General features: G+C 38.4%; 1 protein-coding gene across 1 annotated transcript in view; it reads right to left on the minus strand.

Moving 5' to 3' along the window:
• Positions 1–3,555: 3,555 nt before the first annotated feature.
• The window catches only part of LOC121874610 (venom dipeptidyl peptidase 4-like), a 77,767-nt gene continuing 63,887 nt past the window's right edge, over positions 3,556–17,435 (minus strand). The window contains 8 exon segments of the mRNA XM_042378837.1: positions 3,556–4,842; positions 6,124–6,332; positions 6,470–6,630; positions 10,767–10,961; positions 11,976–12,142; positions 14,594–14,663; positions 16,600–16,737; positions 17,291–17,394. Coding sequence (XP_042234771.1) covers positions 4,747–4,842; positions 6,124–6,332; positions 6,470–6,630; positions 10,767–10,961; positions 11,976–12,142; positions 14,594–14,663; positions 16,600–16,737; positions 17,291–17,394 — 1,140 coding nt within the window. The 3' untranslated portion in view covers positions 3,556–4,746.

The following is a 17,435-nucleotide window of genomic DNA, read 5'->3' on the forward strand; positions in this document are numbered from 1 at the left end:
TAACCTGGCGACTGTATTTCTCTTAAATATTAACTGTGTGTGCATACCATCATAAAATTAAGATGTTATTTTGACTACAACGTAGGTATTATGTCGGAAAAAGTGGAGTTTGGGAGTCGGCCCAGTCTATATTTCAATTAATCCCATATGTTCTGTTATTCCATTTCGGCGTTTCTCGTTTTACGCGCTATTCCACGGGTTCAATTGACCGCGTAAATCATAAATCGGGGTATTACTGTACATACATTATAAAATAATGGAAGTAGAAGGGATTGTTAAATTTATGAATATGTTTTTTCCAGTAGTATTACAATTTTTGCACTGTAAATGGTCAATTTCAATCTAAAGTTCGAGGCCAGAGAAACACGCAATCTAACCTTCCCGCACCAATTTTTAGTAAGAATAGCATTGTAGAACAGGTGCCAGTCAATGGTTGATGTTGACCAAATATTTAGTTATAATACCCATTCTCATAATACTTATTTTTTGAGGATAGGAATACTGTACAGTATTGCAATAAAAAAAGTATGGGAAGATGTATTATTACGTGAAATGAAACAAGTAGTGATTGTTATTGTAACGGAAAATAAAACAGTCGCTTATTAATGAGAAAATAAAATATAAAATTTTTTATTACATTTTTCATTCAGAAGTAAGAGAGACGACTTAGTGAAAGCGAAGCTCAGGAGAGGTGGCTAGATTTTTGCTTTCACAAAGGCTGTCCTATTGAGTGACTATATGAGGTTGGACTTGGGCATCAGAAATCATCGACCGAGGAACACCGTGCCGGCAGAATTGTCTTGGTTTGTTGGCATTAGGCACTGGACTTCAGGGAAAGGCTTGTTTTCACTGATGTAAATTCTTCACTTTAGTATCCTGTCCACCCACCTTCTTTGTTGATAACGGCATTAAGTCTTTCGGGCATTGATCTAACAAGGTTGCGGAGGATATCATGTTTGGCCCTAAATATCTCCCATTATTCCTGGTGTGGGCGAACAGCTCTACAGATGTTCTTTCCCTCGCAGGCTCCCAAGTGTTCACAATGTTCGCCCATAAATTTTCCAAAGGGTTCATCTCAGCCTCCTGACTAGGCCAATCCAGCAGCTGCAAATTGTTACGGTTAGCAAACCACTGCTGGACAACTCTGTATGGGCCACCAGTCATGAACGAAAACAATAGGTCCAGGGGGAAGGGGAAATTTCTTTCCTGCAGAGAGGGCAAGAAAAAATTCTCCAAAATGTCCAGATACTTCTGCGTTGTAAATCTCCCGTCGATTTGAACCAAGTCCCACATACCATTGACAGACATATAGTCCCACACATTACAGGTGCTGCGTCCGCTACGAACCTCCTTGTAAATACACTGTATGCTCATGGTCATACCTGTTAGAAAATTTCCCTGTTAATGTCATGAGCATTACAATTTGGGTAACTATCAACATTGCTGGAAACCTTTACTTTAATTATCTTCAGACAACTTTGTCTTAATATATAACTAGCAACTTAATGGGTTCCAATTTGGCATTTTATTTAGAATACAGCTGCACAAATAAATACGCATAGTTATTATCAAAGTGTGCCTTGCCGAGAGAGTAGAGGTAGCACTGTATTATTTATTTATATCGTAGGATTGGACTAGTAGTTTTAGCAGGTCTAAAATGCAGGATTACTTGATTTATAACCTTTGCATATAATTTACATGCAGCAGTTCCTGAAATGTTACCATAAGTTTAAGAATTCATAAAAGGTCGAACCTTTGTATTAGTGCGTTTTATTGCTTTTGTTAATTGGTGCTCTGGACAAAATGATGTATTATTGTTACCTAGTGTTGTTGCGCCTTCACAGGTATATTCTGCCATGATTGGTCGATGCAAAGGTCTTTTTGTCTGTGAAGACAACTCTATCCCAGAATTCCAGCGACTGGTCAGCATATCAATGAGCGAAGGCGAGTCTGGCAGCACAGTGTTCCTCTGTCAGTTGTCCTTCTTGGCAAAAATCCTGTGGTGGATACCGGCCTCATGAAGCTGCCTCCGGACAGTTCTAGCTCTCATGTCCCGCCGCAGATCTTGCATCTTCTTCAGGAGTAGTCACTCGTGGCCGAGGATGTCTCTCTGTCAAAAAGAAAATGCGGATTAAAAGCCACTAATTTTTTATACAAGGTAAATATATTTGATTGTCTGTATAATCACCAATAACATGTCAGTCTGATCAGTACTTACCAAGGTCATTCAGGTTGCCCCACTCGTTCCATCTTCTAATCCACTTGATTTCAGTAGTGGCTGATATTCCAAGCTTATGGGATATGGTTCGGATAGAGTCCAGCTTCTCGTAAGCCCACAGTGTGACTTCTCAAAGCTAACTGGGTGTCACGCTGGTTCATCTTGAAGTCTAAGAGCTTTATGTTGAATTCTAGGGTCGCGACAATACCTCGGATGAGTTTTGATTGGCTGTTGACACTTGTTTCGTGATCAACAAGCAAATTATCATTGTTTTCACTATTTTGTATTGTACTCCATTCAGGGGCAGATGCATTTATATCATTAAACACTTGTTCTTTTTAAAGTCATTTGTAATTATTAATTTCATTATTTGTGAAAATAAAGGATAAGGTGTTTGTGCGTGCTACAGATGGCTCAGAGCCACAAGGTAACTTCCTAACATTATAAAGGATAGCATTACGCACCTATACGTCATTGGCAACTACTTGTCAGTATCTTTCGTAGCACCACACCACTAGAATCACCATATTAAAACGATAAGTGTAAAAAGGTCGTTTTGGTTTACCCGGTGCGAGGCTAGGTTGAAACGTATGGTTTCATTATACGCTATTAATGTTTTCATGAAATATAATGTGCATATAAGAGCAGCTGAATCACCTAAAAATGTGTATCAGCTTAAAGTTATATGTCAGATTTGGAAAATAATTATAACTAAGAAATTGGTAGACATCAATCATTGACTGGCACCTGTTTTCCCATACTGTCCTTACCTGAGGAAGGGTAGCAGTAATGAAGGGAGGTAAAGGTTACGTGCTTTTCTGGATTTGGAGCCTTAGATTAGAGATAACCAATTACACCCCAATAAATCAAACAGCGTAATGCTATTGTAAATATGTATTCCTGTACCATAATCGCCTCTTCCATCTCTCCTGTGTGTGCAAAATATAGGATTATATTATGCAAAATGCAACTGAAGTACAGTACTCCCCTTTCCCCTCCAGCCCACACACACTGTTACCAGATCATTAGCCGATTCTACTTCTCTGGTTGGGTGTTCAACGTGGAAGAGTCCAGGATTGTACGTGGGCCATGTCTGCAACGTCCGCTGCATAGCATTACACTCCGTATGAACAGCCTCATTGAAAAACAACAGAAGCAATTTAAAGCCATGTGGCTTTCTATCCAAAGCGTAGCTAGCATCACATCCAGTGTACAATGGGCTTTATGCCGCTTAACAAATATTAAGCTTCACCTCCAGACATGGTTTTCCTTGGTACCGTGACCTTCTCAAACATTTTCAAAGTTACACTGCTCACTTCAGTCACAAAAACAGAGCAAATTATGACAACTTTATTGTGACAGACAATTTTCACATCAAGTTGACAACAGAGGCAAAACACCTCACAGTCACCAAAACAGAGTATACAATGAGAATTTTAGTGATGTCCTCTCACTAACCAATAATCATTGCCCTGTGCAATCAACATGGAACAAAGCTTGGTACTGTAGTACAGCGGGTGACTGCGTGTCAGTATGTGGGTAGACCGCAGCTGACAAGTGAACCGAGAGATGCCTTAGCTGGATGATATTCATCGATCATGTGGATTGTTTACATCATAAAAGGGGGATAGTCTTAAAACATCACACTTGCTAAAGCTGAATATCATAGATAGGGGGATACTGTACCTGTAAAGGTAAATGAACATGCCATGTTGGGAGCAAAAGAGGAAAACCCATAATTTATACTTAAAATTTTTTTATTTGTATATGTTATTTATGGGACTACCTGTACTTACTCGGGCAACAGTGTTCCTAAAATATATCTGCAATTTTTTAATCAATGCTTAAAAACTTCTTAGTCTGTATTTGTAAATATTATACAATATTTAAGTATAGGAAACTTATAAATTTCATGTTGATGAAAGACTATTTTAGTTGATAATAAAATGAGGTGAACATCTTATTGATTGGCAGTAAGCTGTGATATAAACAGTTGCCTGTTTCTCAAACATAGTAAAGGATGTGAAAAACATTTCGCTTTTTAGTGTGAATATTCACCTGTAAATTATCAGTAAAATTCTATACACTACAGAAATTCTGCAGTTACTTCCTGTTGTTTTTACTATTTACATACAAAAACTCTACTGATACAAATAATATTAAAGTAGAATTCTCTTCTTATAGCCTTAAAATCCAATTTGGAATGCTTAATATGCATTAATGGAATGTAATTAGAATGATTACAAATATTTTCTCATATTTCTAAATGTAATAATACTCAAGTTGAATGAGGTACTGAGAAAAGTTACACTTTTTCCATGGGCCAAAAATGTGATAAATTCATAAATAAACTGTAAAACATATAAAATTTCTATGATAAAAATAATGACAGCATCTTTCAAGTTAAGTAGTCTATACAATAGTGAAATTGGCATTATTGTAGCACTGATCCCAACACACGTTGACACTGATAACTTTAAAATACGTTTCACAGATAGTAATCCAATAATGACCAGATCCATCAGTAATTAGGTTTTGTTGAAGCAGTCATTGAGGAAGTCTTCCATGGAGTGATAATGATGTCTCTTTACACCTGCCAAGCCATGGTTTTCATCTGGATAACTCTGTCAGAAGAAAACAATTATGAGCTTTATATATGTTACTGTACAAGTATATGCGGGGTATGCTATAACGAATCTAATTGGTTCTAGAACCTTGTTCGTTATAGGATTAATCCGTTCCAAGCCCCCAAATACAACCACTTAACACTGAAAAATATAATGTAAAAAAGTGCATAAATATGCATCTAAACCCCTGAAATAAAGAATATCATTAATACTTGTAATAAAAAAACAAATTAGTAAAAAAAAAATAATTTTTTTAAATAATGTTCGTTGTAGGAGTTTCGTTCGTTATAGCATTCTCAATTTTATAGGTAAAACCGTTCGTTATAGGAATATTCATAGTAGGATCCGTTTGTTATAGCATACCCCACTGTACTTAGTGCAACTTTTTCTTAATGTCAAATTTTTGCTGATAAAAAAAGATATGTTTTAGATAATTCAAAGAAACTCAAAGATAAAATTGGACAAATTAAAAATATTATATTTTACTTTAAATCAGTATGTTAGTTTTTTAAGTACCAGATATCTGTTCATATTATAAAACTGATATGATCTTGTATATAAAATGGAACAGGATAGATTCTATCAAGATTTTTCTTTTTCTCATTATGATCTAGGCTGTATTATAAATGCACTGTAATCAAACTACCTACAGTATGTACAGTATAAGAAGAAAGATTATTTATTTTTATTTATTTTTTTACACTATAAGCAACCAGGCACATATATATCATAAGATAATGAGGGAGTTTATATGAAAATTATCACAATTTTCATAAACTAATAACAGGAGAAAACCTCCTGTTGCATTTACACTTAACTAAATGGGGCACCTTATGAGAATTTTTTTTTAACGAAGATGATGACATGCTGTCTGTAAGCAATAAAACATACTAAGTGTGATTTCTTAAACAAAATTCCCTTTATCATTTTATCATGATCACGTCTACCCACCATTTTGTAATCTTCCAAAAAAAATTGAAATGGGAACACTGTACTGTAGTATAATCATTTCCTACCAATTACCTCCTTCATATTACATATGAACACATGACATGTTGAAAACACACATCAGATCCATATTTTGTTAATTTTGACAACACAATGGAAATAAGGAAACTTTCTTTTTGGGCCAAATTCCTTAAGTGCATTTTCTTTCATTATCAAATACAGTGACTGTAATAAGAGCGCTGTTTCTAATATCCCTAAATTGAGGATTGTTCTCACTCCTCAGTTTGCATAGCTACAGTAAATATAATCATCACCAGTGATTTAACAAACCTGAGATCTAAACAGAATATCTTCAACTTCTAAAGCTCGGGACAGCATCATTGACTGCTGGTAGTGGACGTTGTCATCAGCGGTTCCGTGTATAAGGAAGAACTCTTTGTTTCGAAAATTTGATACATTCTTTGTCACATCAGAATATTCATATGCAGCATAACTATCATTTGCAGTTGGTAGACCCGCCTCTTCTGTGTACACTGTATCTGTAGATGTTGGAAGAGTGGGTTAAATCAGGGAATACTAAGAATTTTCTTACAAATAGTTTTTATTAGATGATGCTTCAGTTATTAATTAGATGGTCACTAGTTAGTAATACAGTAAAAAAATTTTGATTCCATACCATAATAAATCCATGAAGTAACAGGTGCCACAGAGATACCACACTTGAAAATATTATTAACATCTTTGGACAGAGCTGATGCAGTCACATATCCTCCGTATGACCAACCCCAAATAGCAGTTCGAGAAGAATCAACAAATGGGAAGGACTTTTGAAGAGCACTGGAAAAGAAAGAAGCACAATATAGTTATATGTATAAAATGATAGTATCAGCAGATAAATGTGTATACAGGTACTGTATTCCAAATGTTTAGTCCTGCAATGAAATAATGTGAACCATTGAATTTATGAATACTTCATGAAATACATGTAAGGAACTATTTATCTGGCATGCTTGGGACCTGGCTTTGAAGACTCTGTTCAGATCACTTGATTCACCCCAAAAGGTTACTTTAACTCTACAGTACACTGTAACACTAAAACTTAAAATTTAGGAATATAAGCACCAATAACAAAAGTATATACAGCATGCCCTGACAATTCGTGGATGACACCCTGGATGTACCCAAGAATGTCTAAGGGTAGTTTTAAAGTTGCTGGCATTTTCGTGGCTGGGACAGGGAGCCATTCGTTCTAGAGACGGTAATTTCTTTTACCTGTTGTGTGTGTGTGTGTGTGTGTGTGTGTGTAGATACACACACAATACAAATAAGTAATATTTGGAAAATCCTCTCACAAATGTATTATATATGTGAGTCTACCCTCAAGTCAATTCTGTTAAATGATTGATTTAGAAACACCAAATTTCTATATAAAGGATGTAGTTCTGAGATAAGCGATTTAATGAGCAAAAGGCGAGCCTAATTTTAACAAAATTAAAATTGCATATGTCAAAATATGCTAGTAAACCTCGCGACGCGGGTTTCACTTTACGTACCCGTCTAACACGGAATGCTCACTTAAGCGTGTGTGTACCCTTTTTACGGAGAGGAACGGTTGGGGGTCCTTCGCTACCATTTTGGATCCACATTCCCCGGGCTCTCACCCGCCTATGTTGGGTAGGCGAAAGAGAAGCCGCAGTGTATGTCTTGTTGCTATCGGGTGACGTCATATGACGACGGGATTGTGAATGGGCCAAGCATCCTTTCCTCCCTTCCGCCAGCTGTGATTGGTTTAATGTACTATGATCGGCAACCCCACGGAGCGCTCAAGTCCCTTGACCTACCCGCTGGCCAGTTACACCCTCCCGCCACACTGCATATCGCATTCATTGTTCCATAAGAATGGCTTCCACCGACCTCAACACCACCACAAAGAAACCTTGCATCACCTGGACCCAGCCGCCTCTAAGCCAAAGAAGATACAACGCCTTGCTACTTAAATTAAGTACAAGACTCATACAAGAGTTGGAGAAAGGAACAAGACAGGTTGATCTCGCGGCGCCAGCATGAAAAGTTAACTAATCAACTATCAGGACAATTAAGAAGGATGCAGCCAAGACAGCGAAGGAGCACATGAACATCACAAAGCCCACAGGTGCTTCTATGATCAAGTACTGCCACAAATCCAGGTGCTTCTCAAGACGGAAAAATTACTTAGAGCTACTTGGTTCGTATTGTGCATGACGGAACATGGCGGTGGACACGCACTCAGTTAAGGAGCACGACGTGAACTGCAAGCCGCAGTGTCACGTGAAGATGTGAATTGCAGAGCCCAAACCCTTTAATGCTTCCTCTGCGGTTGCAGAGGTTTAAGAAGAGGTGACAAGATCACCAATATTACATTATTGGTGGTGGAAGAAGCTAGTGCTGACCGTGTTGCAAGTATAGGGAATTTCCTCCGTTTTTATGAGAGATTATGGAGGAAGGACAATACAACGATGACCAGGTGTTTAACATGGACGAATCTGGTCTTTTTGGAAAGCTACCTCCAAGACCTTCACAGAAGAATACTCAGCAAGTGTCGTGGCCAGGCGAGTACATCACCGCCCTCTGTTTACTACCAATGCCTCCGGTACCTGTAAGCCCGGGTTATCGGGTGATCCACACGCCTATAAGAGCATGGACAACAAACCAAGCCGAATGTCCATTGGCTGACCGCACGTGAAGGCGTGGGATGTTCTCTACTCTGTCCCTCTCCTGGTTTGGATGACTGTTTCTGTTCCTGGACGCTAAGAATTCCCCAGAGCAACACAATGTTCCTTTCAAGATTTTGTTGTTGCTTGACAACTAATTGCGGACACTACTACTGTTAGATCGTCACCCCAACGTAAAAGTGGTCTTCCTTCCCAACACTACGCCTATAATACAGCCCATGGACCAAGAATTGATCTGTAATGTGAAAAGCGTTCCCTCTGCCAAGAAATTTAAGCTCCTGAAATCCATCACACCAACACCAAGGAAGAGTTATGAACCTGAGTGACAATCGATAGCAAGAGCGAAGACGCATTTAGGAACAACAGTTGGCAGAGCAAGAAGTACTGTGAAACAATTTTGGAGAACATTCAATGTCAAGAAAGCTGTGGACTTTTGGTGGAGGCAACAAGGATCAGCTGTCTGTAGCAACTGTTCGTCACGCATGGAGACGCTGGGTAAGGTATTCCGGGTGGGGAGGCAGAGTAAATCTGTGACTGGTGAGGTTCAGACTGTTGCAGTAGTGGACCTTGCCAGAGAAACCAAGAGAGTGTTACAGCTGCAGGTTTCTCCGAGACCACCAACGCATTTATTATCCTGGAGGTGATAAGGATCCTGATGTGACTACTCCCCATTTCCAGATGCTAAATGATGAGACGCTAGTGAAGAGGGCAGGTGGGCGCCATCCCAAGAAGAACGCAAGTTATCCCATAGTAATGTAAGGATGCCATCGAGTGTATTGAGAAAGTCAAGCTCCTCCTTTCCGGATTAATTCTGACGATAACCGCACGAATTCACTCACCCAGCTGTTGCAGACTATGGCTCACATCAAGGTGTATCACACAACATAAACACCAGCCGCCAGCAAAGCATAACCGAAGTTCTTCGCCCGCAACTCCACCAGCCAGCCCACAGTGGGATAGTGACAGAGACAGGATGATGACTTCGAGGGATTTGTCAGGGAGGCACTAGTAAGTGTGTGGATGACAGTGATGAAGATCTTCACCTGAGGCCAGTAGCCTGCCCTCTGCCTCGAACCAGCCTCCATTCCCCGCACGCCTACCCATCTCTTCTACTAACGAAGTGTTAACCTTAACCTTTTTTTTTTAACCTAACCTACAGTATATTATTCTCTTATTGATTGTTCCCTTCTATATTATGTGTGTGAATAAGTTAAGATGTTATTTTTACTAAAACGTACGTATTGTGTCGGGAAAAAGTGGAGTTTGGGGGTCGGCCCGGTCTCTATTTCAATTAATCCCATAGGTTATGTTGTTCACTTTAAGCGGGCCGCCATGGGTTCAATTGACCGCGTAAAGTGAGGGTTCACTGTATGAAAAAAACAAAACAATTTATATAATAAACAAGATAAAAAAAAAACTGCAGTGTCTGCTATCCTGTTTCGATCAGCAGTTTCATTCCTGCCCTGTGCCATTAATTATATTTTTATTCATATTTTCTTAACAATTATTGTTCACCTTTGCATCTTTTGATAAAGGTGGAACAATATACAGTACTTGTACAATACTATCTTGAAACTCTTGGTTAAGTTACAACAAGAAAAATAGCCTAAAAACATCAAAAGAATTAAACAAGAGGATGCAATTCTGCCAAAAAACTGTTGCCTGACTCGACCAACCCAACGCACCAGATGAGAGAGCACAATGCACACTTAAGTTCCTGTACAAGCATAACAACAAGGATGTCACACAGTATGGTATTATTTATGTTATTTTTAGGCTGGCTCTTTTGGTAGTTATTTAATATTTTTCTGTGAAGTACAATTATGTACTGTAAATAAAAAAATAAAAAAATACCTACACTACTTGTATAACATTAAGTCTTGGAGAAAACACACGTCAATTTATGTCGTTTCTCAAGTATTTTCTAGGAACCCATCCACAACACAAATAGAGGACCTGCTCTATTTGATTTCTGTTAATATTGATAATGGTTATTACTTTATTATGAACATGAGAGTAATCAATGTTGGCCCATGTGCAGAATGAATATTAAGCCTTTTTTTAGACCCAAGGAATTAATATGGCCAGCACTACACACATCCACCTTTGCTTCTCAAACTGTAAACTAAGTGCAAAGTTTGATACTTATTTATAGCACAAACCAGAGACAATTAGGACAGTAGGATAGTGTTGTATCCAACTGTATGCCTTCAGAAGCTTCACTAAATTTCTATTTTGGCAAACTAATTAACTATTACTTACGCAGTGACAGCAAGCTGATCATCAACTTCAGCAGTTCCTAATCCATAATAAAGTGAATGGAGAAGTTTATCTCCAGCATATCCAGATCCTCTGCCATCAATTGATGTATATATAATTCCTCGTTGAGATGCCAAATAATCGCCCCAATCAATTCTGAATCTGTCACTCACAAGCTGGGAACCTGGACCTCCATATCTAAAAATAAAAACAAGAGTTACTAAGTCAAGGACAAATTTAAAACTTTGTATACTGTATACTTTAGACACTTAAAACATGATGTATTTCATTATGGCCAGAGGTTCAACTTGGTTTAAAACTGGAGGGGAGGAGGGACTTAGTGAGACCATGTTTATGGGATTAACTAGTGTAAAAAAAATAAAATAAATATACAGTACAGTACTTAAAATCCACATAAAAGACAGGTATGTAGATAAATGACGATTCATGATTTTTTCATTTCTGACTTCAATATTACCTTTAAAGATATACAATAGTATACAGTAGCCAGCATTAACCAATTTGAAAAACTGATAATGTTATTGTTATGACATGTTTCATATCATCACTCAAAATATTGTAACCATTTTTTATACAAGACATATTCATATAATGCCATACAGGTACAGCAATACCTGTATAACCAAACAATGGCAAATAGGTATGTTGTACAGTAATTCAAGAGTCAATACTTTTATGGAACATATTCTCAACAGGGTAACAAGAATAACCTTAAGAAAGACATTCCAACATTCCACTTGTGTATTACTTGTTCCAATACTGTATGCAAGTAAAGGAAAACCTCAACCAATAATTCTCCTACTGGTGGTTGTACTGAACACTGGAAAGGGGCAGCTGATACACAGTATTTATGGAATAGAGCCATGTGGACTGTAGATATGAAACTCAAGAAAGCTTTTGAATACTGTATGTTTTAATTTAATTACGTACTTTAAACTCATTAAAGTTAGGATGGTAACTAGGAACACATAATAGGATTCACAAGACTGGACTGGGTTTTAGGATATGACTATAATATCTATACTAAGTAAATGTATTCAATGTATATTATATCATGTCTAAATCTAATGTAAGTGTATATTTTCAGCCACCAGCTGCAACTCTATTAATAAACCGTTTATTATTATTATTATTATAGACTCCCCTTAGCTTAACCCATGAAGACAATGAACATTAGTAGCTTTTACATACACATAAACCAGCATTGGGTATGACTAGCGGGTAGGGTTATAATCGGGTGGCATTTTCATGGAGACCTGGGCCTTGAATCCACCTTCTACATCAATTTCCAGTCGTTTCTCCAGAGGTAGTGAGCGGTCAAGTAGTCTTTCACGAACCTGCAAAGAAATATGTATTGCCTATTTAATATGAATTCTTTATGACAATATTGAAATATGAAATGGATTTCTAGGTGTATTGGAATTAAAAACATACAGTAGTACTGTCCTAAGATAACTTCCATTCACAAATCTTGGAAAAAGTAATCACTAGCCATAAGTTTTTATGCAAAATGGTGCTCTGTTTGTACAGTCAATGAATAAGTTCATTGATAGACCTGGAGACATGTAATAGAGACATATGGCAGCTAGCCCAGCACTTAGTCATTATAATTTCTACACATATATGGTGGTCATTCCTTCCACCCAACAGGGGAGCTCTGACAAGTTGACAACTGTTTCTTGAAAAAGGTTATTAATATTTGTGATTTATTATTGGATACTATTGGTTAATTTGCCTGGTCAATAGTGCATGGGTGATGACCCCATCAACAAGCCTCAAACCCCCTCCTCATTGCATCTAACAACTGGAGTGGGGGTCAGTGGGACTTCAGACACCCCACATCCCTCCCCTACACCTACCCCACCTCTGGAGCGAGGGTGGTCCTACAATCGTGCTCTATAGCCAGGTCTGAATACACAACTCATGGCCCTCAATCTTTTAAGTAACTGTAGCTTCCAATATTCCTTTTCTGAGGACAAAGTTAAATACTGTACTACGGGGTAGGGTTGATCACCGATTAGCCCTAGCTGCCTTGATTTAAGGTTTCCTGGATATTCCTGACCTTAGCCCCTGCGTGTATAAAACGTAAGTTGTTCCGAGCACGGCAATTTGGCGCCGTACCAGTCATCCAATTAATTAAATTAAATGAAATTAACATAAATATCATAGTTGCTGCTTAACTGGAATACAGATCAGTATCCAAGACTTTTATCCAAAGTTATACATAATATAAATTATATGCAAGTAGGTAAAATAACTACTTTACTCTGTATGTACAAGTACTGTACTGAACAGTTAAATAAGAAAAAAAAAAGGCTTTTCTTTACAATAGCACTTCCTTCATCATCCCATCCATTACTTATTGATAAAAATCTACCCCGTGATTACCGGTAAAAAATTCTAAATACTACATAAACAACACAGTGTAATCTTTACCAAATATTCTATGGCAATGTAAACATCTTAGACTGGAGTTAATAAATTTCCTAGAAATTTTTTTTAATTTCAACCAATGCTTTATCTTAACCAGTTCTAATGGTGAAGGGCCTTACATATTATAGTACAGTCAACCCTCGCTTTACGCGGTCCCACATTCCGCGTTTCCACGTTTACGAGGTACCCTGCCGAAACAGGAATGCTCACATTCCGCGGTGCGTGTACCCCTTTACGCGGAGAGCGGCTGGCGAGCTGCGCCATTTTTGGATCCAAACCTCCCGCCATCCGCCATGTTGTGTAAGCGGCGTGAGCATGGTGCGCACAAGGTCGCCCAGTCATCAAAACATTACCGAGTTCTTCTCCCGCCACCCACCACAGCCGGCCCAAGTCAGTGATAGTGATAATTATAGTGACGATATGGACTTGTATGGACTTTGAGGGGTTTGACAAAGAGGCCCTGCAAGCCTCTGTGGTGGATAGTGATACAATTGATACAAGTGATACAGGTGAGGGCCAATAATCTGCCCTCTGCCTCGGAACCAACCCCCCATCCCCGTGTGCCCAGCCATCTTTTCTACTAATGTAAGTGTTAAAAAACCTAATATTATTGATATTTCTCTTAATTATTAGTTGTGTGTGCATACCATCATAAAGTTAAGATAATATTTTTACTACAACATAGTTGTGTGTCGTCAAAAAGTGGAGTTTGGGGGTCGGCCCGGTCTCTATTTCAATTAATCCCATATGTTATGTTGTTCACTTTACGCGGTACCCTGTGGGTTGAATTAACCGCGTAAAGTGAGGGTTGACTGTATAGGAGTTGTAAATCATAATCTGTGTGCTTGATTCCAGTACACCATGTAATTGATAAACCAAATACCTATACAGTACAGTAAAGCATCCTCACTCTTGCAGGAGCTTTCCCACTTGGGAACAAGAATCAAAAGTAACGGTTTCCATTCCTTATCTGTCATTCTCTCTCTTTAATTGGTCACAATCGTTGTTTCCCGGATATTCATTCTTCTCTCATCTAGTATCTCCCTCACCCCATTCTTCCAACTCCTCAGATTTGCCCCCTCTTTCTCATACCAAGCTAGCTCTTCCCATCATCCCATATGTCACATCAATTTAGCAATAGTCTTCTTATATATGTTTGTCTCATTCTGTGCATTCTATCCATCCCACACATTGCTATCAAGCATATCATTATACTTTTTTCAACTTACTTCTACCGCTTACATCTAGAGACTATATAGTACAGGTATCCCTCATTTAGCGCTAATTCAATGTTAATTCGGTTTAACGATAAACAAATTTTGACACCCCTTCTTTCTTAACATGTAAAAGTTTAGTTTAACAATAGCTGGACTCACTTTGAAGGGGGAAAACTGAGGATGAGGTGGCTTGTGAGATGGCATGTTGCCTTTGTTACATGGAATGAAACTATAAAAGTTGTGGAAAAATCAATACAGTATAGTCTGCCTTTACGCGGTTTTTGTTTACGCGTTTGGTCATTTACTCAGTGCCTTGCCAGAATGAAAATGCTTCAATTACGCGGTAAATTTGATCATTTACGCAGCGAGCGGCTGGAGAGGTCCAGACCGCCGTGCCATTTTTTACCCACGCGGTCCATTCTTGACCATACGCGGGAAGTGGTGCGCATTTGGCCGCTCTTACGTTATCGCCGACATCATATGACGTATCGGACTGTGATTGGGCCACGCATCTTCACCACCCACGCATTCCCTCCGCCGCTAGCTGTGATTGGTCTAATGTGTCATGACGTGCCCTGCCACCAGAGGGTAGAAGTTGCTGACCTAGCAGGGCCTGTCTCATTGTTTTCAGTCCGCATATACAGTTCTCTCTTGTGCCCACTATCCCCTCACATCTCACAATGGCTCACATCTCACAATGGCTTCCGCGGGACCCCCACCACCAGAGAAAAACCTTGAATTACCTGGACCAAGCCATGATAATGTGAAGGAAATCATCGAGTTGGGGGAGAAACTTAAGCTCATCCTTGACAACGACCCAGACAAGCATCAGTATGAAGTGTCTAATAACCATCTGACGAAAGTTATGGAGCCGTATATCCAGATCTATCTCGACAACATCAATGCTAGTCGTCAATGTAGTATTGAGGACTTCCTCGCCCGCAACCCACCACAATCACAGCCAGCCCAAGTCAGTGATAGTGATATAGACAGTGAGGATATGGACTTTGAGAGGTTTGTCTGGGAGGCCCTGCAAACCTCTGCGAGTAGTGAAAGTGATTCACCGGAGGGCAACTAATCTGCCCTGCCTCAGAACCAGCCGCCATCCACGTGTGCTGACCCAGTTTTTCTACTAAGTGTTAAAAACCTAATATTATTGATATTTTTCTTAATTATTAATTGTGTGTGCATACCATCATAAAATTAAGATGTTATTTTTACTACAAGGTACGTATTGTGTCGGAAAAAGTGGAGTTTGGGGGTCGGCCCAGTCTCTATTTCAATTAATCCCATATATTTTATTATTTCATTTATGTATTTTTCGTTTTACGCGGGCCTCCACGGGTTCAATTAACCGCGTAAATGCAGACTATACTGTATAGGGGGTTCCCGACTTACATACAAATCCGACTTAAGAACGTCCTTAGGAACAGAGTCCGTTTGTAACCTGGGGACCCCCTGTACAATACAGTACTCTAATGTGGTTTAGAAATAAATAAAATATAAAAACCATAAAATAATAAAAATGAGCATGGGTATGTATGTGAAGTGAACTGCAACTGCATTGTTGACTCGCCACCCAGGCCCCCCCACCCCCCCCCATGTGACGTCATGTTATACGCTGCACTGTGTGACGTCACCCAGAGGATGGTTTGAGTGTGGAAGCTTTTTTTTTTTCCCATAAAATATGTGCTCTTGTCATTGTTCATAGTGGACAGCACTTACTCATGTTTCCTTCACTACTATGCTACCATGTGCTATTGTATTTTATGATATACAGTGCTATGTACCAATTTTATTGTTTATCATAGCTTTTTTTTTATATATGTAATTTAAAATTTGTTTGAATTAGGCTTACCTTGTGCTCACTAAATCATCTAAATCCGTACCACATCATTTATATAGAAGTTGCGTGTTAATAAGTAAATCTTTTAATTTCGGAACTATTTATAACAAACTTGTTTATTATTATTATTATTATTAAGGAGGACAGTGCAGTACTACTATACGGTACTCGGTGTTTACTGCCCTGCCATTTGAACGTGTTGTTCGCCCTCTGTGCTATGCGGTTATCCTTCGTTTAACGAGAATTACACATAACATTAGGTTTTTCAGGAACACCTCCTCATCATTAAACACGTGGATACATGTAATGGATATTTCACATCTTTACACTCACATTAAAGTCATTTTTGAAGCCACAAGTAATACAGAAAGCTTGTTTAGGTTCATTAGAATTCAGGTCACCAACGTAGTAGATATGTCGCTGTCCAGGTTTTCCTGCAGGAGCTGCTGTGAAGTAACTGAAAAGAGAAATAATCCATATTAAAAGAATCAGTACCTAGGTCATAACCCTATTTTAATGAGATCTAATATTTTTTCTATGTTAAAATTTTTTTTTTTACTGTATCTTTTGTACAGTAATTCTCATGGCCTATACAGTACCTGTACAGTAAAACCCTCATAATTCGAAATAATAGGGGCTCTAGCTCTTACACATTGTAGATTTTACGAATTATGATGGACACCTTCTCACGAGGGAAAGGCAAGCAAAACAATGGTACTTTTTGGTAATCTGCCCCAATCAAAATTTAAACGTGTCTTAAGTACAGTACAGTATCAGATATGAGGTTATCAGTCATAATGGCTCAAACACTGGCCAAGGTTGCATGAAAAGAGAGGGTTACCCAGTACTACTCCCATACAATTTTACTCATCAAGATAAACTTCCTCAAAAAGGACACCATGTGATCATCTCTGTCTTAATATATGACTTACTGTACTTTACTATGTTTATGGATACGGTACAGGGTATAATCATTATTAAACTATACAAAAATTTAAACAAATACTCACATAAGATGATTTTTTTGGTCCCAAGAAAGAATCTCCACAACTTCATATGTGCCAGTTGTCAAGGGGATCAAGGTTTTGTCAGATGAACGCCGAAGGTTGATATGCTGGATAAAAATTCCATATTTTTTATAAGAATTTCATTAAT

This window comes from Homarus americanus, unplaced genomic scaffold (genome assembly GCF_018991925.1).
Source record: "Homarus americanus isolate GMGI-L3 unplaced genomic scaffold, GMGI_Hamer_2.0 scaffold34360, whole genome shotgun sequence".
Classification (NCBI taxonomy): domain Eukaryota; kingdom Metazoa; phylum Arthropoda; class Malacostraca; order Decapoda; family Nephropidae; genus Homarus; species Homarus americanus.